The 18,085-nt window shown below is 45.6% G+C and overlaps 1 protein-coding gene across 2 annotated transcripts in view; it reads right to left on the bottom strand.

Moving 5' to 3' along the window:
* The window catches only part of fras1 (Fraser extracellular matrix complex subunit 1), a 149,073-nt gene that overhangs the window by 91,822 nt on the left and 39,166 nt on the right, over window positions 1–18,085 (bottom strand). Inside the window, exons 6-11 of one of the 2 annotated variants that reach the window (XM_086076384.1) lie at window positions 16,509–16,642; window positions 16,297–16,380; window positions 16,119–16,220; window positions 12,810–13,001; window positions 9,198–9,287; window positions 6,260–6,407 (exon numbers count right to left, since the gene is read on the bottom strand). In XM_086076384.1, coding sequence (XP_085932510.1) covers window positions 6,260–6,407; window positions 9,198–9,287; window positions 12,810–13,001; window positions 16,119–16,220; window positions 16,297–16,380; window positions 16,509–16,642 — 750 coding nt within the window. Of the gene's footprint in view, window positions 1–6,259; window positions 6,408–9,197; window positions 9,288–12,809; window positions 13,002–16,118; window positions 16,221–16,296; window positions 16,381–16,508; window positions 16,643–18,085 lie in introns of those variants that run through there. The other variant, XM_086076386.1, reaches the window with a different exon arrangement.

Below are 18,085 nucleotides of genomic sequence, written 5' to 3'. Positions count from 1 at the left end.
ATACGAAAAGTCTCCTCTCCCCTCCCATTCACAAAAAGGCAGAAGTTCCCAGGAATACAAATCAGATTAGACTTAAACAATAATAAATCAGCCTGTCCTTGGACTGACTGAGACTGGTACAAACTCTACTCCCTCTTTTCCCAGGCAAGAGAGACAGATAAGAATACAATAGACAATACTATTCATTGAGCTACACAGCTATAACTAAATCCAAAACGGCTAAAATATAAATTGAAACTGAAAAACAATGTTAATAATCCAACAGTACCACGTGGCCTGCAAATGTGACGTGGGGCTATGCTAGCCTAACTTTAGCCTATTAGATTGTGCCTCTGCCATGTGTGCCAATGAATGTTTAAGAAATTAATTGCAATTTGTTTCACGTATCAATGGCTATATTCTTTTCTTTAAACTGTCACATCTCAATTCAAATAAAACTATAAGGCAGAAGAAAAGCTTACTGGCGTTGACTGTTTTAAGTTAAGACAAAGAATGAGTCAAAACTTCCAATAACTCGACAGCGCTCGACAGTTACTGGGTACTAAACTATTCATTACTTTCACTGAAATCTTTTAGCCATCGAGAGGAAGAGTAAATAAGTGAGATGCATGACTCGGCGGAACTGACATCAACAAGCTAATTGCTCATTAACCTTTTTTTGTACATGCTCGCTCTCTGTCATGGATTTTCACCTAAGTGCTTATGTATCTATCACATGTTCGGGTCTTTTTCCGCATCAGCCGAGCACAAAATAGAAAATGTGATACGGAATGAAGCCCTTAGTCATGCATGGTTGGGGGCGCCGGGGGGGGGGGGGGGGGGTTGCCTCAGGTGCGATGTCGCTGATGTGACAAATGACAAAGAGAAAGGTCACACGCTGTTTACGTGTTGACACGTTATTTGTTTTTGTCATTTGTTGTCGCTACAAGACTGATGAGCAAATCATAAACACAACAACTTTCAAACTTGGCCTTCAAACTCTAATATGAAAACAGAACTTTGAAAACCTCATTTGAAAGCCTAACCCAGGCTGACAATCTCACCTTGAACCCCTCGCAATGACTTCAATGCAAAACCTTTGTTTGAACTCCGCAACAAACCCAGCTTGGAAAGCCTAACTTGGTTTTCAAACCATAACCCTTATTTGAACCCTTACCGCAGGCTGACCTGAAAGCCCAATCCTTACATTCCAGTTTAAACCCCAACACTTGTTTGAAACCATCAGTTCAAACCACGACCCAGACTTGAAACCCAAACTCTATCTTAAAACCCCAATTTACAAACCCCGACCCGAGTGTGAAAGCTCGGAACCAGGCTAGAAACTCTCATTTAAAACCTTAACCTTTGCTTTTAAACGAGAGGTGTCAAACCTACAGCCCGCGGGCCGGATCTGGGCGGCAAAGGGGTTTAATCCGGCCTGCGAGACGATTTTGTAAAGTACAAAAAAATGAGTCATGTCGGACCAATTATATTAAAATTATATTATAAATTCATAATTTCACAAGCAATCCACAGATGAGCAATGCAACTTGTACACAAGAATATGCAAAATAGGTCGATGTAACGTGCTCGGAACTCATGCGGGCCAAAGTGTTGCCGCGTGCCACTTGCATTCGTGTTGTTTTTTTTGGGGACAATATATTTACAGTTGCAAATATCGAAAATTGACGGCAATTGTTTTTAAATTATATACCGTGATTTTTACCGATCCGGCCCGCTTGGTAGTTTCCTCCATGTGGCCCCTGAGCTAATTATGAGTTTGACACCCCTGCTTTAAACCCTAACCTCAAACCTCTAACTCCGTGTTCATGTTTATTTGCTCGGGTGCAAATGAACATTTCGGCCACGCACGCACGCATGCAAATGATGACATACGCTCGCAGTCCACGCATGATCGAATGTGACTCATTTGTACGCATCATGCTCTAAATACGATATCCTGGAAAACGTCATGTGCACGTAATTCACATTTGAAATACATGTGGGAGTAAAGAGTACTTAACATTACATAATGCTGCATTTATCTACTTTTTAGCATTTCCTGCCCAATGTGATTGAAAAACAAACTTACTGTACACATAATAAGAGAGTCCATTAACGAGCAACGAGGATTGCTGCATAATCAGCTGAATAAATCCGCACGTTGACGGTTCGCCGAGGCTTTTGCTCCTAAAACAATACGGCGCAACATTAGAGAGATTTAGCCCTTTTTTTGTTTATTTGTCGTAATTAGGCTGAGTTTAACTGTTGAAGAGATGCATTTCAAAGGCGCTAATAACTCATAACACCAAATAAGCCCGGATATTGATGTGGACCTTCGAGTACGGTTGTGATGGATCGCTCCATCCCTCCCCTTTGGAAATAATTCAGAAGAAATCATAAAAAAATAAAAAAATAAAAATAACAGTACGGTATATAGTGTACATGTGCTAGACCAGTGGTTCTTAACCTTGTTGGAGGTTCTGAACCCCACCAGCTTCTTATGTGCATTCACCAAACGCTTCAGTGAAAAATAAAATGTGATTTAAAAAAAAGAAAAAAATCGTATTAAAAACATAGGTATAGGTTTTGCTGGTGAACAAAATGACTCCTTGAATTCAGAAAGTGTTGTGTTATTGTATTCCCCATCCCCGTGCAGCTAAACGGAGCGTTCCTTTAGTTTTGCTACATAGCAAGTTGTGCTAGCCTAGAATTGCTCCATTTGGCATCGCAAATCATGCCGCTTGGATGCTGCCTCCCATCACCCAGCTCAACTCTATAGAGCCCCTTTAAAACAACCACCGCTGTTTTCTTGAGATCGAACCCGGAGCAGCAGATAGAGAAAACAGCAGAGGCCCCAGAACTGAACCCTGTGGAACACCAAGCACTCCGTTATACATGTGAATTCATATTGCATATATTTTCCATCTCACCACTTTCTTTTCAGGCCATGTAGCTCTGATCACCTGCAACCAATGATGGCTTAGCGGGGCATAACGAGACATAACGAGGGTGTGCCTTGACCTCTGCCGAACCCCTGAGAACTGATTCACCGAACCCCCGGGGTTCGATCGAACCCAGGTTAAGAACCACTGTGCAGCTAGACAGTTAGTAGAATGTGGGAATGGGTTCGAAAGTTACCAGTACGGACTATATAGTTACCAGAATGTGCTGGACAGTTACCAGAACATACCTCACCAATTACTGGCACATTCTCGCTCGACGGTTACTAAAATGGGAATTTACTGGATACTAAACAGTTATTGTACCAGAACGTGCTAAGACACATTTAAAAATTTCTACCAATTCACTGAAATCTGACTGTTACTAGAAAGTAGGAACGTTCGAGACAGATATGTTTAAGTTATAAATAGTTACTGGGTGCTACACAGGAATATGCTAGCTAGAGGAAAAAAAAAAAAAAAAAAAGAGAAAAAAAAAAAAGGAATATGCTAGCTAGCCAATTATTAAAAATGCGCCAGTCAGTTATTGGAATATCACTTACAGGGTGCTAAACAGATTCTGGAATGTGCAAGACGGTTAACGTAACATACCGAGACAGTTACTGACAGAAGACCCGAATGCGATAGACAGTTACCGAGAAACGGCCGTTACTGTAACAAGCTAGACAGTTACAACTTAACAGCGCTGTAATAGAGAGTTGTCATCAAAAGCTGTTACTGGCATGCGGTAGGCAGTTGTGGGAGGCGCTAGACATTTACCATAAGTACATAGAGAGTAACTAGCATGTGCTAGACAGCCATCGGAATTGGCTCGACAGGTACCGACATCACAGCGTCTGCAGTGATGCGGACGCTGTATCGGTCCGTTGTGGTGAAGAAGGAGCTGAGCCGAAAGGCAAAGCTCTCGATTTACCGGTCGATCTACGTTCCTGTCCTCACCTATGGTCACGACCTGTGGGTCGTGACCGAAAGAACGAGATCCCGGATACAAGCGGCCGAAATGAGTTTCCTCCGCAGGGTAGCCGGGCTCTCCCTTAGAGATAGGGTGAGAAGCTCGGTCATTCGGGAGGGACTCAGCGTCGAGCCGCTACTCCTCCACGTTGAGAGGAACCAGTTGAGGTGGCTGGGGCATCTGGTTCGGATGCCTCCTGGGCGCCTCCCTGGGGAGGTGCTCCGGGCATGTCCTACCGGCAGGAGGCCCCGGGGACGACCCAGGACACGCTGGAGAGACTACGTCTCACGGCTGGCCTGGGAACGCCTTGGGATCCCATCGGAGGAGCTGGCTGAAGTGGCTGGGGAGAGGGAAGTCTGGGCTTCCCTGCTAAAGCTGCTGCCCCCGCGACCCGACCCCGGATAAGCGGAATTGAAGACGGAACGGAACGGTCACCAGTTGAGGAACCAGTTGAGGTGGCTGGGGCATCTGGTTCGGATGCCTCCTGGGCGCCTCCCTGGGGGGGAGGTGTTCCGGGCATGTCCTACCGGCAGGAGCCCCCGGGGACGACCCAGGACACGCTGGAGAGACTACGTCTCACGGCTGGCCTGGGAACGCCTTGGGATCCCATCGGAGGAGCTGGCTGAAGTGGCTAGGGAGAGGGAAGTCTGGGCTTCCCTGCTAAAGCTGCTGCCCCCGCGACCCGACCCCGGATAAGCGGAATTGAAGACGGAACGGAACGGAAAGGTACCGACATTTGCTAGTTATCAGAACCTGACAGCTGGCGACTGGCGTTGGACAATTACCAAAATACGCTAAACGGTTACCGGAAAATGCTACTAGAATGTGGGAATGTGCTAGCTAGACAGTATGTGCTGTTACCCTAATATGCTAGACAGTTACCAGAACAAGATGTACTTGACATTTGCTGAATTGTGGGAACGTGCTCGACAAACACCAAAAACCTGCATTTACCATTCCATGCTACAGAATACCATAATACACTAAAAGGTTACCGGAAAGTGCTTGACAAGTGCCAGACGTTGTGCGAGAAGGTAACTTGAGCTCAAGTCCGGAACAACCTGGCCCAGTTGGCCCCTCCTCTTTCTCGTCAAGGACAATTGTCTTTTTGTGTGCGTTTTTATCTCTGGCATCAACTCTACCCAACGACATCCTTTTATTTATCCCGCCAGCTCTTCTCTCAGCTCTCTCACACGCATACCCTTCTCTCACTAAGGTTATTTACACTTTTTTGGATGGCGCTCAAAGCAGAAGCAGGTGCGCAGGCACGCACGCACACACACACACACACGCACACGCACGCGCACACTCCTAATATTCAAAGCATTCCAGTGTAGCGTCTGATAAGATGCAAGGTTGAGATTTGAAATGAAAAGTTTGTTTTTCATCTTTTAATGGGAACTGACTGACAAAAATGCGCTTACGCAATCCCTGCGCATACGCACACAAACAAACACACGTATTAAATATAATAACACCTATTTTTATGGTAAATAACTCTTGTGTTTACTATTGTGTTTACCAAGAACATGTTAGCAATGTAAATTTTATGTTTTTTGGATTTGTTGGGGTCTGGATGTTTCTTGGGCTGGGGAGGAGTTCTGGTGGGGGGTGTCTGGTCGGTGCTGGATTTCACCTTCCTTGGTTTTCTTTGGTCCTTCCTCGGGTCTCCTGACGGCGGTGTTCGGTTTAGGTGAACGGTATGAGATTTTTTCTAATAGGTTTTTTGGTGAGCTAACAAATACACGCACGCACGCACACACATACACATACTCACCCACACACACACAATTTTTTTTTTTTTTTTTTAAATAAAAAATAAAAATAAAAATAAATTAAAAAAATAAATAAAGAGCAATGATGATGACATTTCCGAATGAACAATACTGAGCTCTTTAAAAAAAAAAGAAAAAAAAAAAGCAATGTAAATTGTTTGACAGTCACCGAATCGTAACCGTAAACAAAAAACAAAAGCCCACTGATGTTTTCCTTTGACTGAAAATCCCACTCAATGATTATTTGTACTGCATGCGAGCGCCTCCCAAACTTGCTGTGTCGCCTTCAAACGACCTGCTTGAGTCTTGTTGTCGATGCGGGAAATCAGCACATTTACTGCGCAAACAGCAAATATGTAAAGTCGACCTAATCCCAGGACGCGCGCAGGGAAAAGTTCCTCTGGATTTTCACGTGCCGCGACTATCTATAACGGCGCCGACCTCCTTAAAAGCCTCATCGTTATTCATCACGTCTGCCGATTTGCATAACAAAACGACCGCGGAGAGCGCAGACGAGAGACCTTTCGCCGCCAAAGTCAACTTGATCGACAATCTGTTGTGACGCACACGCACGCTCATGTGCAATTCACCTTGGTGACACTGGGGGCAGCACTGTCCCTCCTGGGCGATGACCAAGGTGCCCGGCGGGCATGTCGGGCAGGACGGCAGGTAGCAAGTCGCCCGGGCGTCGCGGCACTCGCACTCGCGGCAGCTGGCGTCGGTCCAGCGGGCCGAGTCCTGAGGCGACGACAGGAAGATTAAAAATTGATATCGAAAAATAGGACGTTAACGGAGAGGAAGGTCGTGGACAGTTACCAGAATCTGCCAGACAGTTACAGGAACACGAGTGACAGTACAAAGGAGCTTGCGAGACACCCGAACATGATGGACAGTTATCGGAACGCGTGAGACGGTTACTAGAACAAGGAAGGTGCTAAACAGTTGCCAGAATGTGCTGCACAATTGCTGACTTACTTGGACAGACCAAACAAAAATGAAGGGAATGTGCGACATAGTTACCGGAACAAGATAGACAGTCATGCGAAGGTGCGGGACAGTTACTGGATTGTGACGGACATTTCCTGGAATTGTCATGTTTTGCTTCTGCGTGATTGGTGTTTGTCACGTCTTCCTAATTTCTTCCCATGTCTCATTATCGCCACGTCCACCTGAGCGCTTCTTCCCTTCCCAGTGTGTGACCAATCAGTGTCCTCGGCCAATTGTGTTGCGTGTCTCGCCGTCGTTCGTCCAGTCTGTGTGGGGACGGTGTCGACGTTATGCGTGGGAGTCTGCGTTTCTCGTCGCGTCAAGCTAAGCCCTCGTCACAGTTTGGTCTTCCGCGTCTCAGTCAAGCTGTCCGCGTCTCAGTCTAGTCGTCCTCATCACAATTAAGTCGTCCACAGTCAAGTCAGTCTCCTCTCACGTCCCATCCAGTCATGGCGTCCAGTCCAGTCACTGCCCGTCCAGTTACGTTCCGTCCAGTCCTTGTCCACTCACCTTACTTTCTATGTTTTAATAAAGTCCGCGTCTCAGTCTAGTCGTCCTCATCACAATTAAGTCGCCCACAGTCAAGCCAGTCTACTCTCGTCCAGTCCAGTCATGGCGACCAGTCTCCTCTCACGTCCTATCCAGTCATGGCGTCCAGTCCAGTCACTGCCCGTCCAGTCCTTGTCCACTCACCTTACTTTCTATGTTTTAATAAAGTCCCTCACATGACCCTTCATTTCTGTCTCCCTGACGTGTTTCCCCTTATTCGGGTCCACCCCTCTGGCAACCATTCCCACCTACCATGACGGGAATGGGCCGGAACCATTACTCGATTAGGCTAAACCGCTACTGGAGCATGCGTGACAGTAAAAAGATGATCATCGTCGCCACAATGTGCTTGATAGTTACTGAAAGGTGAAACTGTCATAACAAAATGTCTTATAGTTATTGGAACATGCTCGACAGTAGTGTATAGTTATATAGTTACAGTATTAGTAATCTCGTAGAGATATCTTGATAGTTACAATAACAGGCAAGAGGAAGGTGCTAGCTCGTTACTTGGATGTGCGAGACAGCTTCTGGAAATGCTAGCTCCTTACTAGAATGTGCTAGACAGCTTCTGGAAATGCTAGCTCCTTACCAGAATGTGCTAGACAGGTTCTGGAAATGCTAGCTCCTTACTAGAATGTGCTAGACAGCTTCTGGAAATGCTAGCTCCTTACTAGAATGTGCTAGACAGGTTCTGGAAATGCTAGCTCCTTACTAGAATGTGCTAGACAGGTTCCGGAAATGCTAGCTCCTTACTAGAATGTGCTAGACAGCTTCTGGAAAGCGATTCACACTTACTGGAACATGCTAGATTTTTACGTGAACTAAATGGCGAGATTATTACAAGAATGTGCGCTGGACGGTTCGTAGAACACGTTCGATTACTACGTGGATGTACTAGACAGTTACATCGACAATGCTAAAACATTACTAGAATGTGCTGGACAGTCGAAGAGGCAGGATTAACTGAGGCATGTATTGAGCTTTTCCTTCCTTTCAATTTTTGTTTTTAGATCTTATGTGTTTATCTTTTAATCAACCATTCAACATGCTAGATCAATAAATGGATTTGCTGGATAGTTGCAGAGGATGTGCTAAATGTGCTTTCGATTTATTGGCATGCGCGAGACAGATAAGGGAATGTGCTAGACTATTACCAGAATGTACTTGATAGTTACTGGAAAGTTCGAGACGGTTACTAACTAACAAACACGGTTTTCTCAATAGTTTTAGCAATGCGGTGCATTAGAAGCCTCGGTAATAGAAAGTTTGGGAGGTCTCCAGAGGACAGAGCACTCAATTTGAGGAAGTTGTGATAAAACATGCCGGCACTTGACAAACCACAGCGAAAACTCACAGAGGCGGATAAAACAAAAACAAAGCCAGAGTGTCTTGTCAGGCCTGCAGATGGACGTACGAGCACTGAAGTGAGCCGGAGGACGCGCTACATGATTTGTTTATACCAGCAGGACGGATTTCTCCAGGGATACGTTGGAAGAAGATGAAGAAGCTACTGGAGAAAAAAAGATAACAGCTCCCTTCGCTTTGGGCCTTGGCTGACCTTTTCTGCAAAAGTTGGACGAGCTAAGCTAAAGGCGGAGAAAAGAAATGCGCAGCTTTGCACTCGGGCTTTTTACACGTCTTACCTCGCAGTAATGAGGAACATGAAAACCGAATATTATTTTGGGAGAAAAAGGCTCAAACTTGAGCCTTAGAAGACAAACCGGAGTTTGGAAACTGTGACTTACCGGAATATGCAGACAGTTACCGGAACATGCATGAAAGTGACTGGAAAGTCTTAGTTAGTTATTAGTACCTAAGTAAGTAGGTTAGTACTAAGACAGCACGTCCTAGAGAGTTAACGCTACCTAAAATGTGACCGACAGTTACCGAAACATGCGAAGAGGTTACGGGTACGGGAAGGAATCATACATTCTTTGTGTCCTGGCCGGTAAACAAATAACTCATACAGTACAGAACGTGTCCCTTTACCTTGTACGATTGTCCTTTGTGCAAACAGGATTGTTTCTGTGAGGAACACTGAGGACAGCACATTCCCGAAGGCTGAACCTGCGCCGATCCCTAAAAAAAAAAAAAAGACACAAAAAGCACAGATGAGAAAAATGTGAAAATTAGAAAGCAATGAACGTGTAAACTTGACCTTCTCCTCAGGTCGAGTCATGTTAATGACATGACATCGTTGTAATTAACACAGCAGGATTAATGACATTAATTAATGAGAATTCTTAGGTTAGAGCTTAGAGAAGCGAGGTGGTTTACGCTTGGTCCCGAGTATGTGGGTACCGTATTACGAGACATGTTTTCATCACAAACGTGAGAAAACATCATCAAACAAATGTTGACAACAGCAAGTAATCATTCATTAAAAATCCATCCATTTTTGAGAAAAACTCATCCTCACAAAGGTCACATGTGTTTCGTAAAGCTAAGACAAAAGAATTATAACTTTTTTTTTTAAATTACAAGCGGAAATATTAAGCAACAAAATAATATTGTCACACTTAAGGAAAACCGCCGACAGACTGCTAAAACATCAAGATGTAAAAATCTAGTTTTTTTGAAGCTTTCCTCCATTTTGTCCGTTTTTATTTCCCAAATTTCAATTTGTATGTGGACAAACCGATAAAAGAGCAACAACTGTACTTAAGACTTATTTTACTTCACTTTACCACAAGAATTTCAAGCAACAAGTCAGTTCTGATTCCTGATATTTCACTTTGCGCAGAAGAAGGAAAAACTCACCTTTCTGAATGTACAAAATTGCTCATATTTGCCAACTGTGGGCTTGTGAAGCCCTTCGAGATGTTTTTGTAAGTAAGCGCTATACAAATAAACTTGACTTTACAAAACGTTGGAGGAAGCTTTGACTTGAAACGTATTTGCTTAAGCCTTACTTACAACGATTTATGGACTAGAAGGCGCACTAGCTAGATTTGGGGAATACTGGAGTTTGTTACTCATATAAGCCGCGCCCGACTGTAAGCCGCAGATGTTTTAATGTTACCGCACCACCGGGTTCCCGCTACTTTCTTTTCCATAATGAGGGCACAAATTGTCTCGCTCCCGTTCCGTCTCTCTTATTTTATTTGGGCTCGCGTGGTTTGTTTTGCTCTGCCTGACGCTCTTGCGCTTCCTTTATAGTGCGCCCCCTTGTGATATGATGGATAAGCCGCACCTTTGTATTAGCCGCAGGGTGGAATGCAAGCGAAAAAAAGTAACGGCTTATAGTCCAGAAACGACTGTAATTGTCTTAACCCATTTGTTTATTTTTCCTTGCTAGGCCACTTCAATGACGCTAAACGTCGTCTTCATTTGCGACTGTTGGTGATTTGGCCGATAAAAAGACACACGAAAAAAACATTAAAAGCACAGCACACAAATGATTTTGTGCTACCTAATGGGCTTTTTGGATGAAAGTCTGGTTGATTTCCTCCCACGCTGCCCACCCAGCAAGCTGACACACGCACGCACGCACGCACGCACGCACGCACGCACGCACGCACGCACGCACACACGGACTTCATCCGGTCTCTCCATTTGCGTCACTTTGGCCGAGCTAAATAGCCGAAGTGGAAGCGGCCAAGCGTTTAAGTGCAAATGATTCCCCGTCCGTCAGCCACCCTGTAACACGGGCCACATATCACGGCTAAGACGAAGACCGTAGACCATTAAATAGCATGTAAATATCACACGTTGATACATTAAATATGATGGAGATATGAGACATTATTGATCCATTAAATATGATGCAAATGTGTATGAAAATTGAGTACACTAACCAACCAACCACGATACACTTAACTAACCAACCAACCAACCAACTAACTAATTGGCAGGTTTATCAACTAACTAGCTTACAAACTAACTGAGCGATCAAATGACTAACAAAAGGGCAACCAACCAACTGTCCATCCAACGAACCGCCTAACAAACCGCCCAACTAACTAACTACCTAACTAACTAACTAACTGATTTGACATGCTTACCTTTTACATTTACAAACTAACTGAGCAATCAAATGGCTAACTAAGTGATCGCCCAACAAGGCAACCAACCAGTTGTCCATCCAACTTATGAAAAAATGTCTTAATGATGAAGATGTGAGCTGTACAAATGACAATGTAAAAAAAAAAAAAAAAAAAAAAAAAAAAAAAGGATTGCAAAGCATGAAAAAGTTTGTTCTCTCTCCGAGGACAAAGAAATAAGTTGAATTTAGCAAAGTGAATCGAAATGTTCCTCGAGCAGGTCTTTGGTCTTTGCGGGAGTCCTTGGTGGTATGAAATGGAAGCACAATTATCATGAAGAATAGCGCTTGAAAAGCAGCAGCGGCTGACGGATCTCCTTCAGTTAATAGTTTGGAGGAGCGTCATAAAGGTGCACATTATCTCCCTCTGCCAGTCCAGCAACTATTCAACATATTTAATCTCACTGGACACACATTTCAAATACTATTAACATTCAATTGACATAATGTGACCTGCACTACTGGAAGTTTCATTTATGAAGCCAAGGTCGTATTTACCATTTAATGCAAATATGCACAATTATGCCAAGGCCTACCAATCCTAAACATGGAATTACAGAGTCGTTTGACGTTAAATCAATAAGTAACCAACTATTCAACCAAGCAAACACGCATCTGTTCATCAACTGACCAAGCAACCTCCAACAAACTGACAGACTGACTAAACAAACTACGTAAGCAACCGACCAAACACCCAGCCGATCAAGTGACTAACTAACCACACAAACAACAATCCACCCAACTAATTAACCAACCACCACCTAAGCATCAAATGCACCATCAACCAGACACCCAACTAAATAACCAAGCATTTAACCAACTATCTTCTGACAAATTTGACTGACAAACTAACTAACCGGTCATTCACGCAACCAAGCATCAAGCTAACTATCCAACCAGCAAATCAACCAAGTCAACAAGCTAATGTTCAGACTGACAAACCAACTACCCAAGCAAAAATCCGATCATCCAGCTACCGACTTTCTACCTAACCACCGAAGTAACCAAGCAAAAAACTATGCATCCAATCAACGACCCCGCTGACTGGCCAACCAACCACTCATCCAAACAAACAGCCAACTAATTGACTAACCAAGAACACTGATTGACAGACCAATTAACCATTCAAGGTCCAACTAATCATCTAACCCACTGACAACAATCATTCAACCAACCATCCAACTGACAAAACGGCAAACCATCCAACCATGAACTGACTAACTTAACAACTAACCAACCATCGAAACAATTAGCTAACCAACCAAACTAACTAGAAAGCAAAGCAAACATGCCAAGCCTCCAAATGACCGAGCGAGCAACTCAAAAACATCCAAGCAAAAGAAATTGACTAACTAACCAACAAAATAATTATCCAACCAACTGACCATTTAACGACGCGATCAAAATGGAGGTGCTGCACGATATGTACTTCACACAATTCGCATCTTTATTATTTCCCATTTAAATGCATCTAAATGAGAGAAGGTTGCTCAGTCACGATGCAACCAGCAGGAACGTTAGCCGTCCGTATGAAAATCTATCGAAGTACCAAAACGTACCTGCAGGCAGCGGAGGCGAGCGCATTCCGCCTCGTGGCAGACGACTTGACCGCGGCTGCACGTGCAGAATTCGCAGCCGCTGGCGTTCCACATGTCGCCGTGGTAACGCACCAGACCCTGGTACAGGCAAGTTCCCCGGGCGGCGGCGCACTCGTCGCAGCACTGGCCTTCGCGCCTCACTTTGGTCTGACCCTGCGGAAAAGAAAGAAAATCCTGGTTTGAGAAAAAAAAAACGCCAGTCGCATGAAATTAGCCCTGAAATATCCGAGAATGTGATTCAGTGCAGTTAGGATGTGATTCACTCAAATGTTAAGGCGAGATTCGAATCAAAAGCGATTCAATAGGACTTGACTCTCGATAGGATACTCATTTCCTCTTATGGAACGATTCGCTTGAATCACAATATACGATTCAATATGGTTCACTTTCACTCCAATTCATTTACGATTCAATTGCGTTATAACTCGATTGCTTCCAAATGCAACGATTCACTTCAGTTGCAATGTGATTTGATTCACTGAAATTTTGATATGATTCAAACCAATTACGATATTATTTATGCAGTATGACATAATAGGATTCACTTAAATTTGGGTTTTCGCATTTTTTTGAAAATTCGAATAAAAAATGGGTGGATGGAAACCCAACTCATGACACTTTTTTAAAAAAATGATAATATGATGATGACGCCAGATTTTCATACATTTACAATGACTCATCAAAGCATCTTGTGTTTTTTTCTTCTTTACATGCCTCAAGTGTCGTAGAACCGTGACGAGACATTGAAGTACCGCGACTTCATTAGAACAAACTCGTCACACACTTTTGATGAACGACAATGGCGGCTGTCGCAGGGCCGGAAAGAAGAAAGTGAGATTGAAGTCGATGCACAGCATGCGACCACGTTGTGAATTTTAATCACCGGCAGCCAGCCAGCCGGCAGGCTTGCGAGCGAGCGAGCTTGTTAGCGGCGCACCCCCGCCTCTGATCTCCAACATCCCGGAGGAGATTTCCACGCGTGTGTTCCACGTAAAGAGGACATGATTTAAGTCCTGCGCTGACTTCGAACCCACCGTTCCGACTTTGTCGCTTTCGTATGAGTGAGATGGTACATAAAGGTGGCGCTCTTTTAAGGACAATCCGCATCTTCTTTAAATTTTGCATCAAGTGACAGGAAATGATTTCTATTCTATAACTATAACTATAACTATAACTATAACTATACAATAGATTTGAACTGTGTTGATTACCTTATATAGCGACACCACCACCACGTGAAATATTACAGCTCACAATATCTATCTATCTACCAACCGACTGAGCTACTGACAAACAGTAAAAATAACCAATCAGCTGATCAATTTTCCAACTCACAAGGCAACTAGCTATATAATTTAGCATTCAAAAATCAAAATAACAAACCAAACAAAAAAACGTTGCATCCAGTGAACAAACTGATTAACAAATTAACACAACAATGCAACCAAACGACCAACTAACTAACAGACCAACTCAATGACTGACCAACTGAGTGAGTAACTGATCATCCATCCATCCATCCATCTATCTATCTATCTATCTATCCAACTTACCAACTAACTAACTAACTAACTAACTAACTAACTAACTAACTAACTAACTAACTAACCAACCAACCAACTAACCAACGACCTAACTAACTAGCTAGCTAGCTAACTAACTAACTAACTAGCTAACTAACTGAGGAGTCTATTTGAGGGAGGCGTTGTTTTGATATAATTCCCAATCCCGAGTCTTGCAAACGTTGGGTCTGGACTCAGCAGATTTGATAAATAATCCAATGAATAAAATTAGGATTTATGAATGACTCGAACCCGCCCTGGATACCACCGTGTCAGGGGTCCTGTGACAATACGCCTCTCCGTTGTAATTGCGTCTTTTTATTACATTTGATTGCGTGCTCGTCGGCGCGCGCGCGTCTACGACTTCCTAACGAGATGCCGATACTGACAAAATTGCTTACGAGCGCAAATTAAATGTCAACTGTTGCGCAAGGGAGTGCGCGCGCGCGGGTGTGTGCGTTTGTGAGCGTGAGCGTGCGTGTGTGCGCGTTAGACAGAAACAATTCCACAAGGTCTCGCACAGCAATCTATTTGCAGAGTCTCTGCGCGCATCCAAATGTGTGAGAGGATCTGCTCACTGCTGAATGTCAACGTGCGTGCCAATATCGGCGCGTCTGCCTTGTAGCCGTTGAGCACGTTCCGGCTTGTCGCAGCCAAGGTTGATCAAAACCAATTGCAATATTTGACTCATTTGTCTGAGTTAGCTGGTTAGGGGGTAAATGTCTATCCACGTGGATAGACATTTACCGGATAGACATTTACCCCCTAACCAGCTGACTCATTTGTCTGAGTTAGCTGGTTAGGGATAGACATTTACCCCCTAACCAGCTGACTCATTTGTCTGAGTTAGCTGGTTAGGGGGTAAATGTCTATCCACGTGATAGACATTTACCCCCTAACCAGCTGACTCATTTGTCTGAGTTAGCTGGTTAGGGGGTAAATGTCTATCCACGTGGATAGACATTTACCCCCTAACCAGCTAACTCATTCGTCTGATTGGGATGCTTTTGGTAACTGTCTAGCTAGCACATTCGGGTAACAGTGAAGCATGCAATAATTATTGATTCGCACTTAACTAACGCTGTGTCGAGCACATTCTAGTTACTGTCTTGTTTAGCACATTCCTGTAGCCACCTAGTACAGGTTAGGGGTTTTGGTAGATGTCTAGCACCCTCCAGTAACCATGTAAGTCATCCTGGTAACTGTTTACTGAGAATGTCTAATTCTGGTTTGGCATCACTAAGTTGGATCAAAATCAAACAATTGACTTCATTAATTTCGCTGTAATGGTCTGGCATGTTCTGAAAACGGCCTTGTCGAAACTGGTGACTATCGAGTACGGGGGTCTCAAACTCAACCTGCGTGTGAGCATCATCAAATATTCCACAACAAAGAAGGCTTACATAAACATGTCCTTGTGGGGCCATTTTTGGGGGGGCCCCACAACTTTAGACCTCTTTGTGAGGGTCAAGACTTGGTTTTAGAGTTTAGGTTTGAATTTGGTTATGGTTGGGATTAGTTGGCATTATGTCAATGGGATGGCCCCACAAAGATAGCACCTCAAACTTGTGTGTGTGTTTTTTGTTGAACATACATTGCAAGGATAAACAAATAGCCCGCCTTTCCCCCCCGCCCCCCCTCCCGTTTGGATTCATGTCCGTGTAGGTGTGTGCGTGCGTTTGTTTTGTGCGACCAACTGTGTACTCACCTTATCGCAGGTGAGCGGCCGGCAGGTGTGTGCGTGACATTTGGACTGACCACGCTCGCACGCACACGCGGTGCAGGCGTCCTTTTGCCACTGCTCGCCATGCTGCCGACACACACACACAAACACACGTTGGATTTACTGACCGTCCTGAGGGGCGTACCTCGTGACGTGACTTCACCTGGTGCTGCTTCCCGGCAGACAAGCACGGGTTGGAGACGCACTGAGGACAACACTGGCCCGGCTGGATCACCAAGTTTTCATTCTGATGGAGAGCAGACTTTTTTTTGGGAAATGCAACGCCACGGCGTATATCTGCACCAGACGATGACCATCGTGGCTTTGTGAGAGTGTGATGGGGGGGGGGGGGGGGGGGGTTCACGGGAGACTCACAGGTTTACAAGCCACTCGTGGACACTCGGCCACCGAGCATCGGACGTCCCCGTTGAGGCAAACGCATCTGGAACACTTGCTGGGACGCCACTCCTCGCCATCCCTGTACTCCGAACCCTCCCAGGAGCACGACTCTGACACACACACACAAACGTGAATTTGGTCGTTTTGTCTATTGTGAGTAAAGGTCTGGAGAAGCCAGGACCCAAATAGCGCAAGACGTCTGCCATTTTTGCTTTGAAGTGAATGATAAGGTCACGCGAGCAATTCCTGTGATCCTTCGAAGTGTGTGAAAGTGAAGCCAGTTTTCACGAAGCGACGTGAAATTTTGGTAGGCACCTCCATCGTGAGTAGACCCACAAAAAAGTCTCAAGAGGCTATGTTCAAGAAGACACAGGAAGTTTGTTATTGTGGTTCAAAGCAGCCATTTTGGGGTTTGATTGATGGAAATGTTTGTTTCGAATATTTCAACATTATTTCAAATACATGAATAAGTGACCGTTCCGTTCCGTCTTCAATTCCGCTTATCCGGGATCGGGTCGCGGGGGGCAGCAGCTTTAGCAGGGAAGCCCAGACTTCCCTCTCCCTAGCCACTTCAGCCAGCTCCTCCGATGGGATCCCGAGGCGTTCCCAGGCCAGCCGTGAGACGTAGTCTCTCCAGCGTGTCCTGGCTCGTCCCCGGGGCCTCCTACCGGTAGGACATGCCCGGAAAACCTCCCCCCCAGGGAGGCGCCCAGGAGGCATCCGAACCAGATGCCCCAGCCACCTCAACTGGTTCCTCAACTGGTGACCGTTCCGTTCCGTCTTCAATTCCGCTTATCCGGGGTCGGGTCGCGGGGGGCAGCAGCTTTAGCAGGGAAGCCCAGACTTCCCTCTCCCTAGCCACTTCAGCCAGCTCCTCCGATGGGATCCCAAGGCGTTCCCAGGCCAGCCGTGAGACGTAGTCTCTCCAGCGTGTCCTGGCTCGTCCCCGGGGCCTCCTGCCGGTAGGACATGCCCGGAGCACCTCCCCAGGGAGGCGCACAGGAGGCATCCGAACCAGATGCCCCCGCCACCTCAACTGGTTCCTTAACTGGTGACCGTTCCGTTCCGTCTTCAATTCTGCTTATCCGGGGTCGGGTAGCGGGGGGCAGCAGCTTTCGCAGGGAAGCCCAGACTTCCCTCTCCCCAGCCACTTCAGCCAGCTCCTCCGATGGGATCCCAAGGCGTTCCCAGGCCAGCCGTGAGACGCAGTCTCTCCAGCGTGTCCTGGGTCGTCCCCGGGGCCTCCTGCCGGTAAGACATGCCCGGAACACCTCCCCAGGAGGCATCCGAACCAGATGCCCCAGCCACCTCAACTGGTTCCTTAACTGGTGACCGTTCCGTTCCGTCTTCAATTCTGCTTATCCGGGGTCGGGTAGCGGGGGGCAGCAGCTTTCGCAGGGAAGCCCAGACTTCCCTCTCCCCAGCCACTTCAGCCAGCTCCTCCGATGGGATCCCAAGGCGTTCCCAGGCCAGCCGTGAGACGCAGTCTCTCCAGCGTGTCCTGGGTCGTCCCCGGGGCCTCCTGCCGGTAAGACATGCCCGGAACACCTCCC

This window comes from Leptonotus elevatus, chromosome 5 (genome assembly GCF_054856555.1).
Source record: "Leptonotus elevatus isolate MCC_2025b chromosome 5, RoL_Lele_1.0, whole genome shotgun sequence".
NCBI lineage: Eukaryota > Metazoa > Chordata > Actinopteri > Syngnathiformes > Syngnathidae > Leptonotus > Leptonotus elevatus.
This window is presented reverse-complemented; position numbering and strand designations above follow the sequence as displayed.